Source organism: Alligator mississippiensis, chromosome 11 (genome assembly GCF_030867095.1).
Source record: "Alligator mississippiensis isolate rAllMis1 chromosome 11, rAllMis1, whole genome shotgun sequence".
NCBI lineage: Eukaryota > Metazoa > Chordata > Crocodylia > Alligatoridae > Alligator > Alligator mississippiensis.
The window spans coordinates 24,516,108-24,536,079 of NC_081834.1; the positions used below are offsets into that span (position 1 = coordinate 24,516,108).

General features: G+C 40.3%; 1 protein-coding gene and 1 long non-coding RNA gene across 2 annotated transcripts in view; one reads left to right on the plus strand and one right to left on the minus strand.

Moving 5' to 3' along the window:
• The window catches only part of UNC13C (unc-13 homolog C), a 524,763-nt gene that overhangs the window by 137,425 nt on the left and 367,366 nt on the right, over positions 1–19,972 (plus strand). Inside the window, exons 4-6 of the mRNA XM_014606134.3 lie at positions 1,433–1,511; positions 4,759–4,764; positions 17,136–17,207. Of these exons, the coding sequence (XP_014461620.1) occupies positions 1,433–1,511; positions 4,759–4,764; positions 17,136–17,207 (157 nt within the window). The remainder of the gene's footprint in view (positions 1–1,432; positions 1,512–4,758; positions 4,765–17,135; positions 17,208–19,972) is intronic.
• Positions 3,762–19,972, minus strand: part of LOC109280716 (uncharacterized) — a 45,963-nt gene continuing 29,752 nt past the window's right edge. The window contains exons 2-4 of the long non-coding RNA XR_009455591.1: positions 17,127–17,189; positions 8,193–8,348; positions 3,762–3,952 (exon numbers count right to left, since the gene is read on the minus strand). This is a non-coding gene — a long non-coding RNA (uncharacterized LOC109280716). The remainder of the gene's footprint in view (positions 3,953–8,192; positions 8,349–17,126; positions 17,190–19,972) is intronic.

Genomic DNA, 19,972 nt, shown 5'->3' on the forward strand with positions numbered 1-19,972 from the left:
TCCTCCTCCTCCTCCTCCAGATGGTTGTGGAGTCCTCTCTTGCGGGGTTCTCCTTGGAGTTCTCTAACTTGGGCGGAAACCACTCAAGCCTCTTATATGGCTAGCAAGCCAATCGATAGCCGCCACGTGGGAATAATTTAGAAACAGCCAATAGTGGGGAACAAATTTGCATACAGGTGGCAGGAACTCCTTTGCACCAGGGTTTTCTGTCTGCAACTGAGAATTGCACCGTGCAAAGAAAGCTCCTTGTGGCGGGAAATAATTCTGCAGTGCCGAAGCACATACAAAATCATACCCTTGGGTTATGACATTGTATATCTAAATAAAGTTGGGCCTGTCAGTGTCTAGCCCATGAAAGTGACAGGACAAAGTTGGTCTTCTGCCCCTTACATGTTCTCTTAGCCTGAGAGAGAGGTTGGGGCAGTGCTGAGCAGAGGGAATCATACAATACTAGAAAAAAACTGTCTTTATGCAAAATATTGTTGCTCTCAGTTTATGTTCCAGCTTCTTTGGGTATCTCATAGTATCTCTGGATTAGGTTGGTCGAGGTATATGCTCTTCTCATGGGTTAAATGGTGTCTAGAATCCCACAAAAGAACAGTCTCAAGAAAAAGGTACTTTTGTGCTGACCCTTGTTCTGCTTTTCTCTGACTCAAGGAGCTTAGGATAGAATCACTTATAGAATCAGTGTGAATTCTTTATCTGTATTCTTCATTCATCGGCTTTGGGATCTATGTTTGAAGTAACTATTCATAATGTATGTGTGTGTGTGGATATATTTAAGGTATATACTGATATGTGTGTGTGTGTGTGTGTGTGCAGATTAAATTTTCACTTGAACTCAAACTGGACAAAGGAAAACTATAAATACTATGTGGCCAATAATAATAGCAGTAACTGTTTATTACTGATATATTTACTGCATCAGAAATTATTTTTTCCTGTGCTATCACATCAACAGATTTTATTGCATATACTAAGAATGCTTTATAAAGTTTTACTGCATTGATTGGAACAACGACCTAATCTGAAATAACTTCTTGTATCTTGACTCGGTGTCTCAAATCTAAAGTGAATTTGAGTAAGCTTCATAAAACCACTACTCTAAGCTGGCTTCTTCTTACACCTGTTATAAAAGTTAGTAAACTGAGGCAAAGAGCAGTTGGGGGATTTCTAAATTGCTCTCCATTAGTTCAACTATTCATGGAGACAGCCAGTAAGAGCTCCGAAGCACTGACTTTTTCAGCTCTTTTGCTCTGTTCATTTCGTCTATTATAAAAGTAAGAATTTACTCATGTTGTCACTGCAGACTGCTAATTTGACTTAACTTCACTCAGACCAGATAATATCGTATACAAACTGTATCCTTCTTAAAGATGCAAACTCCTAAACACATACCTTGTTTTTTCTCTTTGCCCCACTTTATTTATAGTCCTGGCAAGGGGCTGTATGGAATTGACAGCATGCCAGACCTGCGTAGAAAGAAATCTTTTCCCATTGTTCGCGATGTGGTAAGTAATAGCTATTTCTTGTAATGAGTACTTCACTTATAAATAAGTACAATTATTTGTATGGAAAAAAAATTATGGGAAAAAAGTCTTCAGATGATAGATCCAGGCCCATCAAAATAAAACAGATAGTGACTCATTACTTCCTACTAAATATACATTTCATTTAAAGCCTCGATTTGATTTAAGCTGATATTATTAATAGAATTTTATAATAACTATATGTGGGTGTATTCCAAATGTTACAGTAAACTATTCAACATGTCATATCAGTTTGTAAACACAGCTGTCCTTTAAGGCTTGGGATACTGTTTTGTTTGACACTATCATGCAATTGGAAGAGGGAAAACAGACTTTTTCAAGAAAAACTCTAAGTTCAACATGACAGATTTAAAGATGTAACCGTGCTTTTATTATAATACAAGGGGATCGCTTCTCTTCTCTTAGTAAATCCTGGTAGGCAATAATATCCTAGGCAATGAAATCAATTCCAGCAAAGTAAAAGGAATTAGATTCTCTTACTTCTGAGATTTGTGTTGAGTTGCAGGCTAGACAAGAGTAACTAGAACACTTTCCACTCCGAATAATGTTAACTACCATTCACCTCTCCTATTTTTCTTTCTACCAGTACAAAATTCAGGGAAATGATAATTTAGTTTTGGGTGAGTGTTGAGGAACCCAATCAACAAGATCTCAAGTTGAAAACTAGAAAGAAGTCAGCTGAAGTAAATTAATCTTACAATTAGTGTCATCAGCTTTCACCAGTTACTCTTCTAGGTTATCTCAGATGTATTTTTTGTGTACCAGAAAGTAACTGGGCTATCTCAGATACTACAAGGAGAATATATTACGGTGTTGTGCTTGAAAAGTATGACCAACAGTTGTTGTTGACTGTTGGCTTTTTAATAACAATAACTTTTATTACAAATACTTAACTCAGTTTGTATCAAGCTGGAATGGGATTGCTTTTTGTGGGTTATTTATTAGGGGTGCGTGAAGCTTCAGCCTGATTTGGTGGCTGAATCTCCAAATCTGAATCGAATCAAAGGGCCCTCTCCATATCAAATCAGAACCCTCCAAATCAATTCGAAGAGATTTGGATATAGACATGGTTTTAAATGTTTTTTCTGCATACTTCTAGGTAGCAGGCAGCTTGTGAATGGTGCGATGCTGGGGCGCATGGAGTTTCCTACAGAAGCATCAGGGGCTCCCCAGGGCATGCAGCAGCAAACCCAGAAGTGGACCAGAAGCACTTCCAATCCAATTCCGGGTCTGCTGGGAAGTGCATGGGGAGGGCCTCCTGCACCTGCCATGGCTCAATGACTGGTGTCTTCTGGGTCTGGGGGCATTCACCCAGGGTCCCCCTGTGGCTGATCGCCCAGCCGGGGGTCGCGGGAGGGCAGGGCCCTTGCACACTCCCTAGCAGACCCAGAGGTGGACTGGAATTACTTTCAGTCCACTTCTGGGTTTGCCGCCGAGCATGTGGAGGGTCCCCCCATGCTCCTGTGGGACATTCCATGCACCCCAGCATTCACAAGCCACGCTGATACCTCGAGGTATGTAGAAAAAACATTTAAAGCTGCATTTATTTCCAAATTGCTGATTCTCCAAATCAGCATCAAATCTTCAGATTCAGATTTGGCTGAATCAAATCAGGGACAGTGATCCGACTCAACGAATTGAATCACTCTCCCTGATCTGGGCCAAATCTGAATGTGAATCGAATAGGGCCTGCATTGCACTTAATTTCCATTAAGTGTAGTAGAGTTACATTGATCTCCATGAGGATCTGTCCCTGAATCTGGAAAATGAGGTAGATCCATTATAGAGTTTTGAAACCTGAAATGTAGATCTGGAGTTAAATTACTATTGATTACATTTCTCCCCTTCTCCCCTCCCCCAACCTAACTTATGCCAGTCATAGTTGTACTTCTGAAGAGCTTGTAAAATCTGATACATTGTTAATGTATCAATGAATATTTTTTCAGTCTTTTAGTAGATAAATAAAATGCAAATAATACTTCCAAATACTTGTCTAAACTTAAAGCTTTTCATTTTGATTTATATTGCAGACCCAAATTGCATATGCAAGTATAAAATTCACATTTTACATTGAGTGCTTAGTTATACATCCTATCAACAGACAGAAGCAGTTGCATCTAACTTATGTAACTAATCAACCTGGACATGTTTTTAATAAACACATCAAGAATGATTTACTTGTAGAATTTGTAAATACTTTAAAATAAAAAATGTGTTGAAATTAACAGGGAAAAAGTCAAATTATCTGGGGATAATCTTTTTCCCATCTCTGCCAAACATAATTTATACATTTCTTTGTAATTTATTGAATACCATTTTTACTTACATACCACGTGCACATCCCCCAAAATTCAGCCTTCTAAAATCCAGGCATGTGTCATAAGTGGGGAAATAAGTTGAGTCTAAAAAAGGTTGAAAACCACCATTTTAAATAGTCAGGTATGCATTTATATGCCTAAAGCATAAATGAGTAGCAAACATTTTTATAGGATAGAAGATCTAGGTTGATGCACGACCATGCAGGGGACACATAGGGAAGTGCAAGGAACAAATATAAGGAAGAGAGAGCAGTCTGCAAGATTCTGACCACACAAAACCTACTAAAAACTTAAGGAAAACTTTAAGAAATGAAGGGTGCTTAGTACATTGCAAAAGAGACCTCAGGCCTTGGATCAAGCCCTGAGTAAGTGTGCTATTCAAAAAATTAACAGGCCTGTGAAGATAACTAAGCTGAATAAAAACTTATTTCTAGTTTATCATCAAAAAACAACTTGATTGATCTTTTTTCCCCCTAATGAACATGACAATGTAGCTGACAAACCCTTTAAACATTATATAATTGAAAACTATAACTGCCAGCACAAATAATAATATCCCTTTATCTTTTAATAATGTAGTGGTTATATTGATATCAGCCTTTTTCATGCTACTGTGAATAACTGTACATAAGTGCCACAAGCAGGAAAAAAATGAGTGATGAAATATCAGATGAGGAAGGAAATAAGTCCAAAAAACATTTTTATACATGTCAATATGTTATCTCCGTAACTGCTTCAGAAATGTGGAAATAAATGCTGTTAGAAGTGCTCACTGCTTTGCTGCTTTGAAACTGATCAATGTAGATATCATTTCACATATTTTATATAGTAAATCTGCCTAATTATTAAACCTCTCTATAATTTCTTTCATATTGCCGATGGATTTGCAGGCCATGGTAAGTATTCTTATATTGATGAATGTTCTGAATGTCACAATTAATCTTAAGGATTTCAAAATTGTCATATTTCATGCTAACCTTTTATTGCAAGTTAGAAATATTTTGTAAGTTATAATATTAATCCTAAATTAGATTATGGTTTATGAAAGTGGCCATCTTCCAAGTACTGAAGTTAAAATGACTAGTAATGAGCTATCACCTTTTTTAGACAGTAATATTACATTACAGGCAACCCCCACTTAATGCTCTTATTTGGTTCCTGAACAACTGAGCGTTAAGTGAAACCGAAAGTATTTGACGACCCAAGATGGTGTCCGCAATTGTTTTTAATGACCCAAGCTGGCGACTGTGAGCATTATAATGAAACTTGCTAAGCGCTAAGTGAAATCAAGTATCAATTTCAAATGAGCATTATAGCTAAATAGCGTGAAGTGAAACAGCATTAAGTGGGGGTTGCCTGTACAAATCAACAGGTTGAAAACAATAAGCTGACAATTTAAGGCCCAAACCTTCCTGTCCTCTTTGTGTGGCATTGAAGAGCTTCAGCAGCTATTCTGAGCCTCAGAGCCTCTGAAGTTAATCAAAGCTAAGAGAGTGCTTTCATGGCTCCATTTTAATTGGCTTTGAGTTATTTGGATAATCATGAATGAAATCAGTTTCATGAAACAAATCTATCAGCTATTCTGAATAGCTATATTTGGGCTTTCCTCATGGAAATCCCCTATCTCTGCAACTGCTTTCCTCCCCTCTCCTCCCACACGTTGTTTTCATCATCATCATTCAACATGTATATAGTTCAGCACAACAGTTAATAACTTGCACCTCCCACTCCCCCCCCTCTACCTCTACACTTTGAAAAACCCAATGTTGGCTTCAAAATAAGACCTTTTCTTTGAGACTCTATAGTGCCACCAAGCTTTCAATTAAACTTAAAATTGCCAGGGGGGTGACCTAGGTATTGGAAATGTGATTTTTATACCACTTAACTTTTCTGCCTTTGCAGAAAATGTTCTGAGTTACAGCTGGAAGCTGCACTTCTGTCTGCACCCTAATATGTCCAAGAGACAAGCTTTTGAAAAACTCACAGATTGTATGTGTTTAGTAGAGAATTACCAGAGCTTTGCAGTTTCATTCACAAAGATAGTGTCTGTGCTGGGCATACTACAACTTAGAACAGTACAGGAATTTTGCCTGCTGCTGTAGCAGTAGGCTGGACACTAAACTAAAAGCAAGAAGTCTTTGTTCTGGCAGTTCCTAACTTCTGTGTGTTTCACTCTTCAACTTTAACTTATTTTTTTTGTGTGTATTTTATTGTATTCTAAATAGTTTTTAGAAGCACAGAAAAAACTGACACTATATATACATAAGGAGTTGTATAAAATTCCTATCTGTATTTGTCATCTTATTACTCTATAAACAATCACAAATCAAATAAGTAAATAAAATAATTATTATTCAGGGCCTTCAATCACTTACACGTATTGTCCCCTTGTGGTCACTAAGGTAATATACCCTTTCATTGTTGTCATTGAACTGGAAAAATGTAACTGCTATAAACTGTTGGAACCTGAGGGCCTCGTTTCATTTACAATTAGAGGATCCTTTGTCTAATGGAAGAAAAGGACTATGGCTTGAATACAAGGCAGGAACTGAAAGTATTAACAGAATTATTTCTCTAGGATTTTGCTGCCATTTTAAACTTTCTAACCTAAGATGAGGTTTTATAGATGATGATAGTTTTATCCTTTATTTTTAAGGTGTTACCATTAATTTCTTTCACACAGTGTTGAAATCTTGTAGTGGAACAAAAAGTTTGTTAGTGCCTAGACAGAGCATTTTTCTGTTTCTGTCCACCTTCCACCTCTCAGGCTATGTGTAGGTATTATATGTCCCTCCACCCTCGTCCCCCCCGCCACAACAGCAGACTGCCTGAGTGCCTTCCAATTATTTTTTTAAAAAAGTAAAAATAATGGGCTTATTCAAGATCTGTCTTCACTGTCTGTAGCACAGTTTACTGGAACTTCGTTGCTTGCTTGCTTTTGTGTGAGTCATTGTTTGTGATATTTGTATATGAAAAGTTAAGACGAAATTAGGACTGAGCATTTTGTATTTAGCTAGAATAGAGGAATTCTTATCTCTTGCAGGAGAGAGTACTACAGCCTAAATCCAGATGCAATTAAAGTTCTCTTTGCTGTCATCAAAAACCTTCCTATGGTCAGCGTTCATATAGTTATGGTGCAATGCAGCTATTGTAGGAAGCTATGGGCACAGAAAGAGAAGCCCTGGGGCCAATCCCATGCAAGCCCGTCCCATGCAAGCCCTTAAATAACAGGAGAGACACCTTGAATTGACCTCTGTATTATGGAGTCAGTGCCTAGAAGCCAGTGATGTATTCACAATAACTTTGGTTGCTAAGAAAACATGCTCTTCTGTTTTTTTGTCAGCCGGAGCTTTTCTATAGAGTATTACAACTCTTATTTCTGATCAAAGCAATATCTGTTGTAAATACAGAAGTGGCCAGGTGAGTAAAATCTGACCAATACAGACAGAAGTAAGCATGTTCACCATTACGTTTATTTCTGTGAACAGTAGCAATGAAGAAGTTCAAAGGACACTAGCACTGCTGATGACTTAACACCGAAGATTCTATCCCAAAATAAGAATAAAGGTTCCTTAAAATATTCCCACTTTCCTACCATCGTAATTTCAGTCTAGCCTAGGTTTAGCTTTATTTGGCTTCTGTTCATGCAAGTGCCATTTTCATTCATGTGTTAAAAATTTGGGAGAAAATGCTGGTTATATTTTATTTAAAAGTGACTGAAGATTGCAAATCCCACAAGTATATACAGAATATTGAATTTCTTCCTGGTCTTGGTTTTAAAATGACTGCTTTCACATCTATATAATCCCTTGGTTAAGCAGTGATATAGCATGAGCATGGGATCAGAATGAAGGGTAAATCTTTTTACTTGTTTATAAAAGAAACAATTGATTTGTGTGTATTATTGGAATATTCCTGCTGAGGTGATGAATCAGCTGAAACAATAATCCATTGCCACCATTTTTCATATACATTTTTTTCTCTGCAACCAGAAAAGCATTTATAGCAGCAAAAAAAAATGCAATTCCCATATGATAGATATTTTTAGGGTATGACAGCATTTAACAAAACTCTATATTGATGGGATGACCATTATGTAAAAAGCTAAGGATCTAAATCTATATTCCATGATATCCCAGGGTGAAATTACTTCCCCTTTTCTTATTCCTTAATAATTAAAAAGTAACTTTATAAATTTTATTAATATTAGTATGTTAAATATTTAACAAAAATAATAAAAGTCAGATATTTTAAGTTTGCTTTTATTAAAAACATACTTTTTTTCATTAAATAAAAAAATCTAATTAAATTGGTTCCTTGATACCTGTATGTTCTTAGAATGAAGAATCAGTTGCAAGCACAGAATAGGGGCAATAGTGGAGAAAATGCTTTGTGTCTCTCCTTTCCATTTCATTGCTGACTTGCCTTAATACTCAAGATGACCTTAGATGATGAAAAGGGTCATGGTCTGTTGTCTGTGCTGCAAAAACAGATGGAAAGAGAGAATAAACATTATTACAGTGGTCCCCAGCAGTGACACTGTAGCTAGGATGAGTTGCAATTTCTTTTCTAAGCCCAGTTTCAGGGTTTAATATTGTAGTCCTGTCAAATATTTCAACATCAGACATCAACTATTTTTTTTAATACAGAAGTCATAGGAACGGATGAGTAGTTTCAGACAACAAGCTCTCTCTCTTTTCAGGTATTTTTTCTGAGTTATACAGCGCAAATATATTTTTCTAAAATTTAGATCCCTAAGTTACATAAACTACATTTAGTTGTTCAAAGAGAAGTTGTTTTTAAACTATATAGCTATAAAATGCTGATAACTAGCCTAAGGAATACCTGCTTCTGTCATCGTTCTCCCCCCTCCCCCCGCCTCTATATCAATGCCATGTGAGAAACCTTTGAATTACATAATAAAATATAGTACTATGTGCTGAGCAGCTATGCATGTTTGCTGCCTTTAAATTTTGTCTCTTTCTAGTTGCAGCAATCTAAAGCTTGATGTATATGGCAAGCCAGACACATTTTATTTACAGAAAATAGTTGCACCTTGCAAAACGGTGTTAGAGTTATTACAAGTACATTTAAGACATACAATATTATTATTATTAAGAGATAGTCAGAAATTAATTAGTGAAGCAGATTTTCATTGGAATTAAAACCTTTAATGGAAATGTATTGGTATCATTTGCATTTTTGTCAAAAGCATTTCTCGGGTCCAGGCTTGAATTTCTGATCAGAGACAGACCCTAGAATACACAGTAGTCCAATGATTAAGACATACCTCTGGATTCAAATCCATGGATTTCTGACTTCACAAATGAGTGACCTCATCAGCAGTTTGTCTCTCTCTTAGTTCATATTTAACTATTTATACACAACAGTTTCATAGTTATTAGAGGCTGGAAGGGACCTTACAGGTCATTGTGTCCAGCCCCCCCTGCACTTGGGCAGGAAAGACTGCTGGGGTCAGATGACCTCAGCAAGATGGGCATCAAGATGCTTTTTGAACATCGCCAGGGTAGGTGACTGTACCACCTCTAGGGGGAGCCTGTTCCAAACCCTCAGCACTCGACTTGTAGAAAAGGTTTTCCTTATGTCCAGACTGAAGCGATGTTCTATCAGTTTGTGCTCATTATTTCTTGTCCTCCCCTGGGGGGGGGCGAGGGGAAGGGGGCGGCCTTAGTGATCAGATGCTCCCCCAGGCCCTGATGTACACCCTTGATATACTTGTATGCTGCCACCAATTCCACTCTGAGTCTTCTCTTTTCCGGACTGAACAGTCCCAAGTCTTTCAGCCTCCCATATGACCAGCTCTCTAGGCCTCTAATCATGTGCATGGCCCTCCTTTAGACTCTCTCTAGCTCCTCCACATCCTTCCTGAAGTGTGAGAATAGAGATGCTACTACACAAAAATTGTCATGAATATTTATGAATATATAAATATATTAATGTGTTTATGAAATATATTTATGAAATATTCATAAATAGAATAGAGATGCTACTACACACAAATATTCACGAAATGATAGCTAGGTACAGACAGTCAAATTCAGGAAATTCAGCCACATGTCTTCAGTGTATCAGACCAGAAGCCAGGGGGCACGAGAGCGCAGCTCTCTGGCTGTGTGTTCACTTCCTCTTCCTGCTGCCCTTGAAGTCTCTGGGGTTTGCAGTCCAGAATTACAGCAGCAAGACTCTGCAGAGTTGCTCGTGACTTCTTCTTTCTGCTTCCAGGTATTTCTGGGATTTGTCATCCACAGTTGCAGCCAGCAGCAAGTTTGAGTGGGGGAAGAGGTATTTACCCCCCCTTCCTTATCGCAGCCCCCAGCTGAGGTTTGCCTGGAAAGGCCAGTCTCCCCTGAATCCCCTGCAAATTGGACAGCATCACCAGCTGGGCTTGCCTACCCCCACCCATCCCTTTTTCAGCCAGCTCTCACTGCTCCAGCTAGGGATCAGACGGGCAGGGCCAGCCCTGCTATCTGGAGCAGACAGCACAGCCTAGTCTAGGGCTGAAAAGCATGCTGGGGGACTCTGATTTAATTTGAACCAGAAATTCTGGGGTCTGGGACAGAAGTTTCATAAATTGGTTTGACCCAAATCAGTTAAGTCTGATACTACATTCAACCAGGTTTATCTTGAACAAGTTTCAGCCATTTTGAAACTGGTTTATGTGCACTGACCTTCTGTTCTGTTAAAGGTTTAAACAAGTTTCTGATCACTTAAAACGGTTTATGTGTAACTTCTGTCTGTACTCCATGAGTGTAGATCTAACAGAAGACCTTGAGAGAGGTCCAACCACCTGGCTTTGTGTGGACCTCTTGGACCCCTTTGTGTGGACCTGTTGACAAGGTTCATGTACTTTTATCATCCTGAGAGTGGAGCTCCCACCATTGCTATTATCTGTGGAGGTACAGCAATACAAGAAAGTGCTTTAATATAAACAAGGCTTTAGGGAAACTCCATGAATTTCAGTAGACAGTATTTCCTTTAAATTGTCCTGTTGGAAGACTAGAGTAGTATAGACTCTGCCTTCTGCAGAAGCAGCTAAGGCTGTGTCCCACAAAGCTATCTATCCCACACAATTTTCTTCCTTCTTTTTATAAATTGTACATATAGGAATGCAGTAGAAGTCACCTTTAGTTAAAAATATGCTAATGGTCTATTCAACACCTAATATTCTCTCCTAACTCTTACCAGCAAAAATATAGTTTTGGAACTTCTTAGTTCCAGCAGTACCTTTTATGTCACTTGACAACGGTCAGAGGTTTGTAATTTGCAGATTTAGCACCCTGATCTCTGTAGATTGGCAGCCCTGGGCTTCTCCCACAAACAAGAAATTCCATAGCAAAATCAAATGAATATAGAAACCTTCAGCAATAGAGATCTTAACTGAATATGGTGTGAAAATGAATAACACCCCAATACTTGACAATAGCTGAGAATAATGTTAATTAATGTGGACACTTGCTGAGTTGGATTCAGAAATGGATTGGATTCAGAAATGGAAGAGATGGGTGCTAATATATTTGAGAAATTGAAAGCATTAAAGTTGGAGAGGCAAGTAGCTTGATCAAATTTAGTAGCAATGTAATTGGTTGAGTAAGGAAAATATTGGATATAAATTGGCCAGAAAATAGAGGTAAGTGGCAAAGTGATATAACTTGCATTGATTTGGATCACTGTCCCTGATTCGATTCTGCCAAATCCAAATATGAAGATTTGATGCTGATTTGGCAAATCAGCGATCCGGACACAGGCATAGCTTTAAAAGGTTTTTTTTCTACATACATTGAGGTAGCAGACATGGCTCATGATTGCTGGGGTACTGGGGTGCATGGAGCATTTCACAGGAGCATGGGGGACTCTACAGCATGCTCAGCAGTGAACTCAGAAGTGGACCAGAAGTACTGTTGGTACTGCACACTCCCCCTGCACACTCCCCGATGAACCAGGAAGTGGACCGGAAGTGCTTCTGGTCCACTTCTGAGTCTGCTGCTGAGTGTGCTGGGGAGCCCCCTATGCTTCTGTGGGACTCTGCACCTGCCCAAGCACCACAGCTTTCAGAGCCTACCTAGAGGTATTTAGAAAAAACATTTAAACCTGTGTCTACGTCCGAATGGCTGAATCTGTCCGAATCTCTTCGAATCACTTTGGAGAAGTTAAAGGGTCCTCTGATTTGATTCGGACTTGGAGATTAGCCACCGAATAGGGCCAAATCTCCACCAAATCAAATCAGGGCTTGGCACAGCCCTTCTGGAAATGTAAGGTATAACTTAGCAGCACTTTGTCAGCCAAATAGAGCCCAATTTTGTCAACCCAATAGTGCTATGGGTAAACACAATTCCCACCATCTTCTCTCACCATCTCTTAAACCTGGATTGAAAGTGGCCCTGCAGAAGACAGAATAAATCCAATTCACACTCACTTTCAGCACCTACTAAACCAGTTCATTTAATAATTAACAGGACTTCAGGGCATTTATCACTGAGTGAAGGGTCTGTTTCACAAAACAAGGAAACCAAATTATCTGACAGGTAGGAGAGAAGGCTGGCCCCTTTCCCACCATGCTTCCTGATGTGTGTGCAGCCGCAGCTGGCAATGAGCCAAGCTGGTTCTCTGAACCCCAGTGCAGCTGCTCACACCTTTGTGGCTGCCTGCTGCAAGCAGCTCAGGCTGCTAAAATTATTTTCTCTTCCTGACACTGACCAAGTCTTGTGCCACTCTGGAACCTCAGTACCAGGTTCACCTCTTCATTCACCTTGAGAGCTCCATCTCTGACCTCATCTTCTCCCACACCCTTTTTTTTCTCTCTACATTCTACACATGCTTTTCTCTTTAATATGTCCTTTATCTCTCTTGTTCGGTGCAGAATCCCTGCTTGGATCAGCCACTACATATTATGTTTTTTTCCTTGGGCTTAAGTCTGATAGGTTTTTGGAGGAAATTTAAGACTTCCTTGGAGAAGAGCACTAGGCTCTTCACTTCCTCCTCATTCAGGCACTTGTTGCTTTTCCCACTTCCAGCAAAGCTCTAGACACTGGGAGCTCCAAATGATTAACTGCATTTACCCTTCTTTCTTTCTTCTATTTTAAAAATAGTGTAGTCATGCTGATTTTCTATATGTCTACATAATTATCTGGTATGGTAGAGAGCCGTACTTTCTCTTTTAATTAATCTCCTAAAAACTCATCTGTTCCATGAATCATGCCATTTTTAACACTGCTCTGCATTTTGTATTGTACGGTATTCTATTGTTATTATCAGATGCATCTATTTAGCTGAGCTCTTCAGAGCAGGGATGATTTCCTTGCTGTAGTTCTTCTCCACTGCAGTACAATACATTCTGACAGTGCTATGTAAATAAAAATAATCCTTGTCATAAGTTTACTCATTGAAATCTCTCTAAACTTGTTCTACTTTGCCAAGTTTCCTACAAATCGTCTTGGAATGGGAAAAACTACATCATGTTCTTCAATTATACATCCAAACATGACAAATACTTATCAAAGAATGGTACATTTTTCTATGTCCTATCAGGATGTGGGATTTCATAGGATGATTTAGACTGTCATCCTATGCAGATTTTTGAGCAGGGGATCATGGGTAAACTGCACAATTCCAGGAGTGGGCCTGGGAGTCTTTGTGTCTCAAAGCTCCCTTCTGAGTTAGAATTCCCTGCTTGTTTCCCTTTTGCTCTAGGGGACTCTTAATTGTATATGTTACATATATATTTACTAGTAGCAAATAACAACAGGCCCCTAAGCCAGTTTAACTCCATTGGTGCATCATCAGTGGACAACATTGCAGCTTTCATCAATTCCCTGCTTCCTGTGCTCACAACTGAAGTGTTCTCCCTTCATTGATGCATTGTCCAACCTCTAATCTAATATGTAAGTAATTTCATAGACGTAAAGCTAAAAGCAGCACATCATTTTCTAGACATATTAGTGGTTACACATGAAACAGTAATTAAAGATAACCAACTAAAGAACTGGTCACTCTCAGGACTGAGAAAAAAATCCTGAAGCATCACTATTAGCAACTGAGGTTGTTGTGTGTCCACTCAGAGTCATAGCCAGTTCTGGCTTCTCATTTTCTTCTCTGATTTGTCAGCCCTGAAATACTTATATTTGATTCAACAATTTTGAAATGCAAAACCTGGATTTTTATTTTAATCTTCTCTGTCAAAAACAGTCTTGTGTTGGCTAGCTAGCCAGCACATATATATGGCATTTGCCATGTTTACAGAAATAAAGGAGAAAGATGGCAACAGACAAGCAAAAAGAGCTATTTAATTATTAATATCAGACTGAAGAAATGAATGGCAAATTACTGTCACAAGCCAGGTAAATTGCTTAGAATCTAAAAAGAAAAAAAGGTTATCTAGATCATATATTAACCATAATAAGGGGTGATTAAATTAAATCAAATATTTCTGTGGCACGATCTTTTTCTTATACCATAATTAGTTTCATAAGATTAATAATTTTATCTCTCTCTGCAAGTTTAATTATTATCAAGGGAAACTTGTTACAAATTGGATGGCCAGACTGACAGGGAGGTAAACATTTAAAAAGTTGCAATGAGCTGTTGTAATGTATCTAAATGCAAAAATCCATTTAAATGATGTCAAAGTTCAAAATTAATAACTGGAAAGAAATGTGAATTGTCATTTCTTTCAAAGCTTAATGGGGTAGGTCCTTAGCTGGTGTAAATCACTGTGGCCTAAAGCAGAGAGCATTGCAACACAATGGTACTAGTTACAAACACTAGGAATGAAAGAATTTTTGAAGAAAAATATTACTGAAATTTCTGCTAATTTAATCCTGCGAAGCTGAATAATAAATAGAGACCTGATATACAGTGATGTAATAAGCAGTCTCATTGCAATTGGAACAATAAATGTAGGTGGCAGTAAGACTTATAATTGATTATTGCTATGCACAAAACCTTAAGGGCAGCAGTGCATGACAAAGCAAGCACTGGTTAGGGAAGAGCAATGATAAACTGGAAGCATTCAGGCATTCCTGGAATGATTTAGTTCAAGTGAGGAGGGGATGTTTCAGCTCAGCTTTCGAGGTAAGAATACTTCACAGTGATACAGTAACATTATTGCTAGGATTTTGTGTAGTGAAATAAATCCTGTGTATTCCTCCGAGGAACCCAAGTGTCTTTCAGCAACAGAACTGGTGTGCTGGAGCAATATTTGGAGAGGCTTGCATGGAACCTATTGTCATCCAGACCTTGTTTCTCTAGGTGCTTTTCCTTCCTCAACTTAACAACTGTCAGTTCATTCATAAGAACTTATATTTAAGTGACTCAGAAAGTGGCAACAAAAGACCCTGGAGTTTCTTGTATAACAAAAATGTATGTTTTTGTATCTGCTTCTACATGTACCATTTTGGATGTGGTGAAGGAAACTAAGATGCAGTAGTCCTCAGCTCAATGCTGAATCCAACCCTGCCATGCTAATTCCAAGCAAGTTACCATAAGACAATGGGTTTTGTTACATGGTAATTTTGTGCAGCTCCTGGAACTCTTAACCCCTGGATTGTCCACACATTAACACCTGCAACTGGTTTTAACCACTCGTTATGTGGCTAAAAGTTACGCCACTCCAGGGCAGTATTATGTCTGATCCTTGCTACCTATTTTGTGTTGCACTAAGGGCCCAGGCACTCTAAGCTACACCTTAATATATGAACAACCCACTCACCACACTCCCCAGCTAGCCCACATTGGGCCCACTAGCCCCTCTTGCCAGCACCCCAGATCCCCGCTTATTGCCCCCGTCCTCCCCCACCCCATCCCCTTACTTGTGGCTCAAGGATTAAACTGCCTGCTGGCTGTTGCCACCTCCACCACTGCTGCTCTCTGAGTCAGAAAAGAAGCAGCCCAGCAAGAATGGTGCCAGGGCAGGCAGTTTAACCCCTTCCTGCGTGCTCCCCTGGGACAGACAGTGTGGGCAGCCACAAGTAACTAATGTCCTGCGGGTGGGATGAGCCAGGAGGAAGAGGGAAATCCTGAGGGGCTGAGGGGAACTGGTAGAGCCCTGGTGGGCAGGGGAGAAACCCAGAATTGGGTGCAGGGGAAGGGATTCTTACCTTTCAGTCCTCCAGACCCCTACTGGCCTCCAAACTTGAGCTAGCACGAACACTGATCTACATTTGTGCAGCTCAAAGCCTAACACATAACAAGGCCCAATGAAACATGGGCCTTGTTATACATTACACTGAGCCACACAAATATTGATTGGCTTAGTGCTAGCTAGCAGTTGCATCTTCAGTTTGAACAGTACATCCATAGGGAGTGACCACACCTTAATGGAATAGGAGCTGATTTATGAAGATCAAGAGAGAATCCTGCCCTGGAGTGGCATAATTTTGAGCTGCATAACGAGCCACTTAAATGCATTAATGTGCAGGCAATCCAGAGGTTAAGAGCTCCAGGAGCCACCCACAATCAACATGCAACAAGGCTCATAACAACCTTATCCTTCCCTCCACCCCATCATCCCCCATCCAAATCCCCTGGATTTCATCCATCTTCAGAACTGCCATATATAACCATTCCTATAGCCTGAGCAGCTAGGCAGAGGGATAAGGGAGCCATGCATACCCCTTTTCTTACTGAACATCAGTATAGTTCCCAGTACTTCTGTCTTTGGTCTTGAGTAAATATTGTCAGCTTCTCTGACAAAGACTTATAATATGTTTTCAATAATAACATTTTCTGCAGGTTTTCTTTTTTAAAGTCAGGGAAATATTTTTCATGCATGCACATTATAGAAATGGTCAGTGGCTTAAAATGATACAGGCTGACAACCTGAATTCTCAGAGCATTTCAAAATGATCTCGAGGTTGCTCCAGGCATATCCTGCTTCGACATTAGGGCAGGATGCTTATCCTTGTACCACATTAATTTGGTTGGCAAAGCAGAAAAATAGTGACAGCCTGTGGGTTAAAAAAAATCTGAGTCATAAACCCCTGAATAACAGGTTTTATATTAGAAATGGCAGCTCAGCTAGGCATTGTTGATAGAAACAGTAATGATGATGGGAAGTTTGCTTCCATTATATACTCAAATGTTAAAAGATGTGTGTTGTAAACAGTAAGTAAAAGTTATTTAACTTTTTTGCTGTTACATTTTTGCTTAAATCCATATAGAATAACATTATCAACATCATCTTTTCACTGACTTCTGTATTTAGTGTTTCTGCTGTACTTGTTGGTAACTATTTTGCATTTACCTTGAACAGACACTTGCTGCACGAAAATCTGGTATATCCATGGCCATGCTTATCCGGACTTCCCTAAACAATGAAGAAATGGTAAGTGTTTTCAGGAGAAGCTTGTGTGAATTTATGTAATAAATAAACTTTGAACAAGCTGTTTGAACTGTTACCTTTAAGCAAAAGGTAGTAGTGATGATGATCAGATTTCTGTTTAGTTTTTATTGGCCCATTTTAGCTATTACACACACACACACACACACACACACACACACATTGGTGGCATATAAACATAGGAAGACAAAGTCCCAGTGCTGAAAAAGTAGCAATATAAGAATAAAATCAAACAACAGGTCTCTTGGGCTGCATACAGACATTCTGGGAATTGAGAGGGGAAGTTAGATTGTGTTAAAAGTGGCCATCTGATCTAATTTAGTTTGCCGAAGGTATGAACCTTACACTAGTTAGGCGGATCTACATGTGAACTGTACAGAAGTTCAGGACAGTTAGACTGATCTAAAAATAGCCAACCTGATCTTGGTTAAATGTACCTCCAAGGTAGCTTAATTTAGCTTGGGTCCAGTGAGACCCATCTAACTGCACTTCTGTACAGTTCCCAGTGTAGCCCGAGGGCTGGGAAAACCCAGCCACAGGTCCCAGCTGTGGGGGCTGAACTTTTCCTACCCCATCCCTGACTGACAACCTTCCCCACACATGAGCCAGCCCCCATGCCCCAGCGCACCAAATACCCCATCCCACAAGCTGCTCCTGGTGCCAGTTTTATTAGTGTTTGCCAATGCTAGCACCTAAGAAAATAAGTCAGGGTTTGGGGGTGGGTAAGGAAGAATGGTAGGGTAGGTTACTTGGGGTTCCATCTCGGAGTGGTGGGGGTTGGGGGGGCTAAAAATAGCCCCTGGTCTGAGGGGGTGGGGGAGAGAGCCCCCCCCCCCCAGATCCTGCAATCCCCTCTGATCTCACCAAATCCTCCCAGACACCAGCAAACACTTCAATCCCTAGATGCCTCCAGCATGGGTACCACCTATACCCCCCAACCTCCACAGTGGACTCTGCCTTCCTCACCAATTACCCTAGAACATCTCAATCCTCCCAAGATCCTGCTGACCCCCCGGTCTCCCCCAACACCCCCGCTAGATTGGGTGGCTATTTTTAATAGGCCTGTACAAAGCAGCTAGTATTCGCTTTGGATTCGGATTTGGCTGATTCGGGGGACAGTAATTCAATTTGGTGATTCAAATCACTGTCCTGAATTGATTCAGAATCAGCCAGACCCATCCCCCTGGCTCTTTGGAGAAAAAAAAAGCCCCCACTCACTGGGTGCTGCTGGGCAGGGGTGATCCCTACTGCATCCCACTGCCCCACACTGCATGAGGGGCTCTGCATGATTCCCCCAAGCCCCACTTCACTCCCTCAGCCCCACCATGGATGCCCTGCCTGGGCCAGTGGTGGCCCTTTAAAAAAAAAAAAATTAGAAAAGCCCTGCACTCGCCGCTTCAGCTGACAGGGGGTCAATCCCTGTTGCCCCCCGCTGCCCCGTGCAATGTGGGGGGCTCTGCATGAGCCCTTGAAGCTCTGAGGCCACTGCAGCAGCAGTGAGTCCCAGGGCTTTTCTGGTCCAGGTGGGGCACCTATGGGTAGCCTGGAGAGGTGGGGGTCAGGGGCTTGTATAGAGCCCCCCCCATGCAGCATGGGGCAGTGGGAGGCAGTGAGGATCACCCCCACACTCGGCAGTACCCAGTGAGCACTGGGGCTTTTCTTTAAAGCACCGGAAGCTGGGGCAGGTGAGACAGCCATCAGTGGGCTGGGTGAGCAGGTGGGGGTCAGGGGGCTGGGGAAGCAGGGGGGGTCGGGGGAGTGGCAGGGGTCCCCCCATGGTCCCCTACCCCAGCCCCTCCTTCCCTGCCTCTAGTACTTACCAGCTCAGAGTCCAGGTGCAACTCCCTGCTGTAGCCACCAGGGACTGTCCAAATCATCAAAGATCTCTGGATCTTTTCCAAAGATTTGGAGAGCTTTAAATTGATTTGGACCTTTAAATTGGTCTCCTGATTCAGTTCGGATTTGGAGATTCGGCCACCAAATTGGGCCAAATCTCCTCCAAATTGAATCATGACCCAAAGCTTTGCACAGCCCTAATTTTTAACACTATCTGAACTCCTCATAACTTCCCTGAATGTCTGTATACAGCCTAAAGGGACATCTTTGCTTCATACAAGCCCAGTACCTTTCACCTTCATTCTAATAAATTAAATAAGACATGCTGGATTTAGCTCTTAAGATCATATGTATATATTAAAAGAATAAACGATCCATTATTTTAATCTTTCCCAAATATAGCCAGAGAGGTAGTTTGTTGGTCTAAGTATCCAGTGTGAAAAATATGCATTCCGTGAACCATTAGTTTAAAATTCTCTAAAAGGCATTCAAACCTTTGACATTCCTAGCTAAAATAAACTGACTGAATTAACAAGCCATATTTTCAGGTGAGAATTTAAAATGTCAAGGTCGTGCCTACTAAAGGGACAATATCAGTTTTTTGTCACCTCCTATAACGAGAACAAAAGTTGTCGAAATGCCCTCTTCTGTTCTTCAGTGTTCTGTGTGTTTGTTATTAGCATTCTTCCCTTTTCTTCCGCTTACCCTTTCCCGCCGCTACCTTTCACCTGCCACCTGAAGTAGCTGGTTAGTAAAATCATTGGAGTTTTACAGGATAAAAAGCATAACACCACCTAATAGCTAAGATAATTGTTTTGTTTGTCATTCTGAGCCTCTCCCTCTAGTTTTGATTTGTGGGGTTCTAGAAAAAATAGCTGTGGCTAACTTACATCATAGATTTATTCATAGATTCA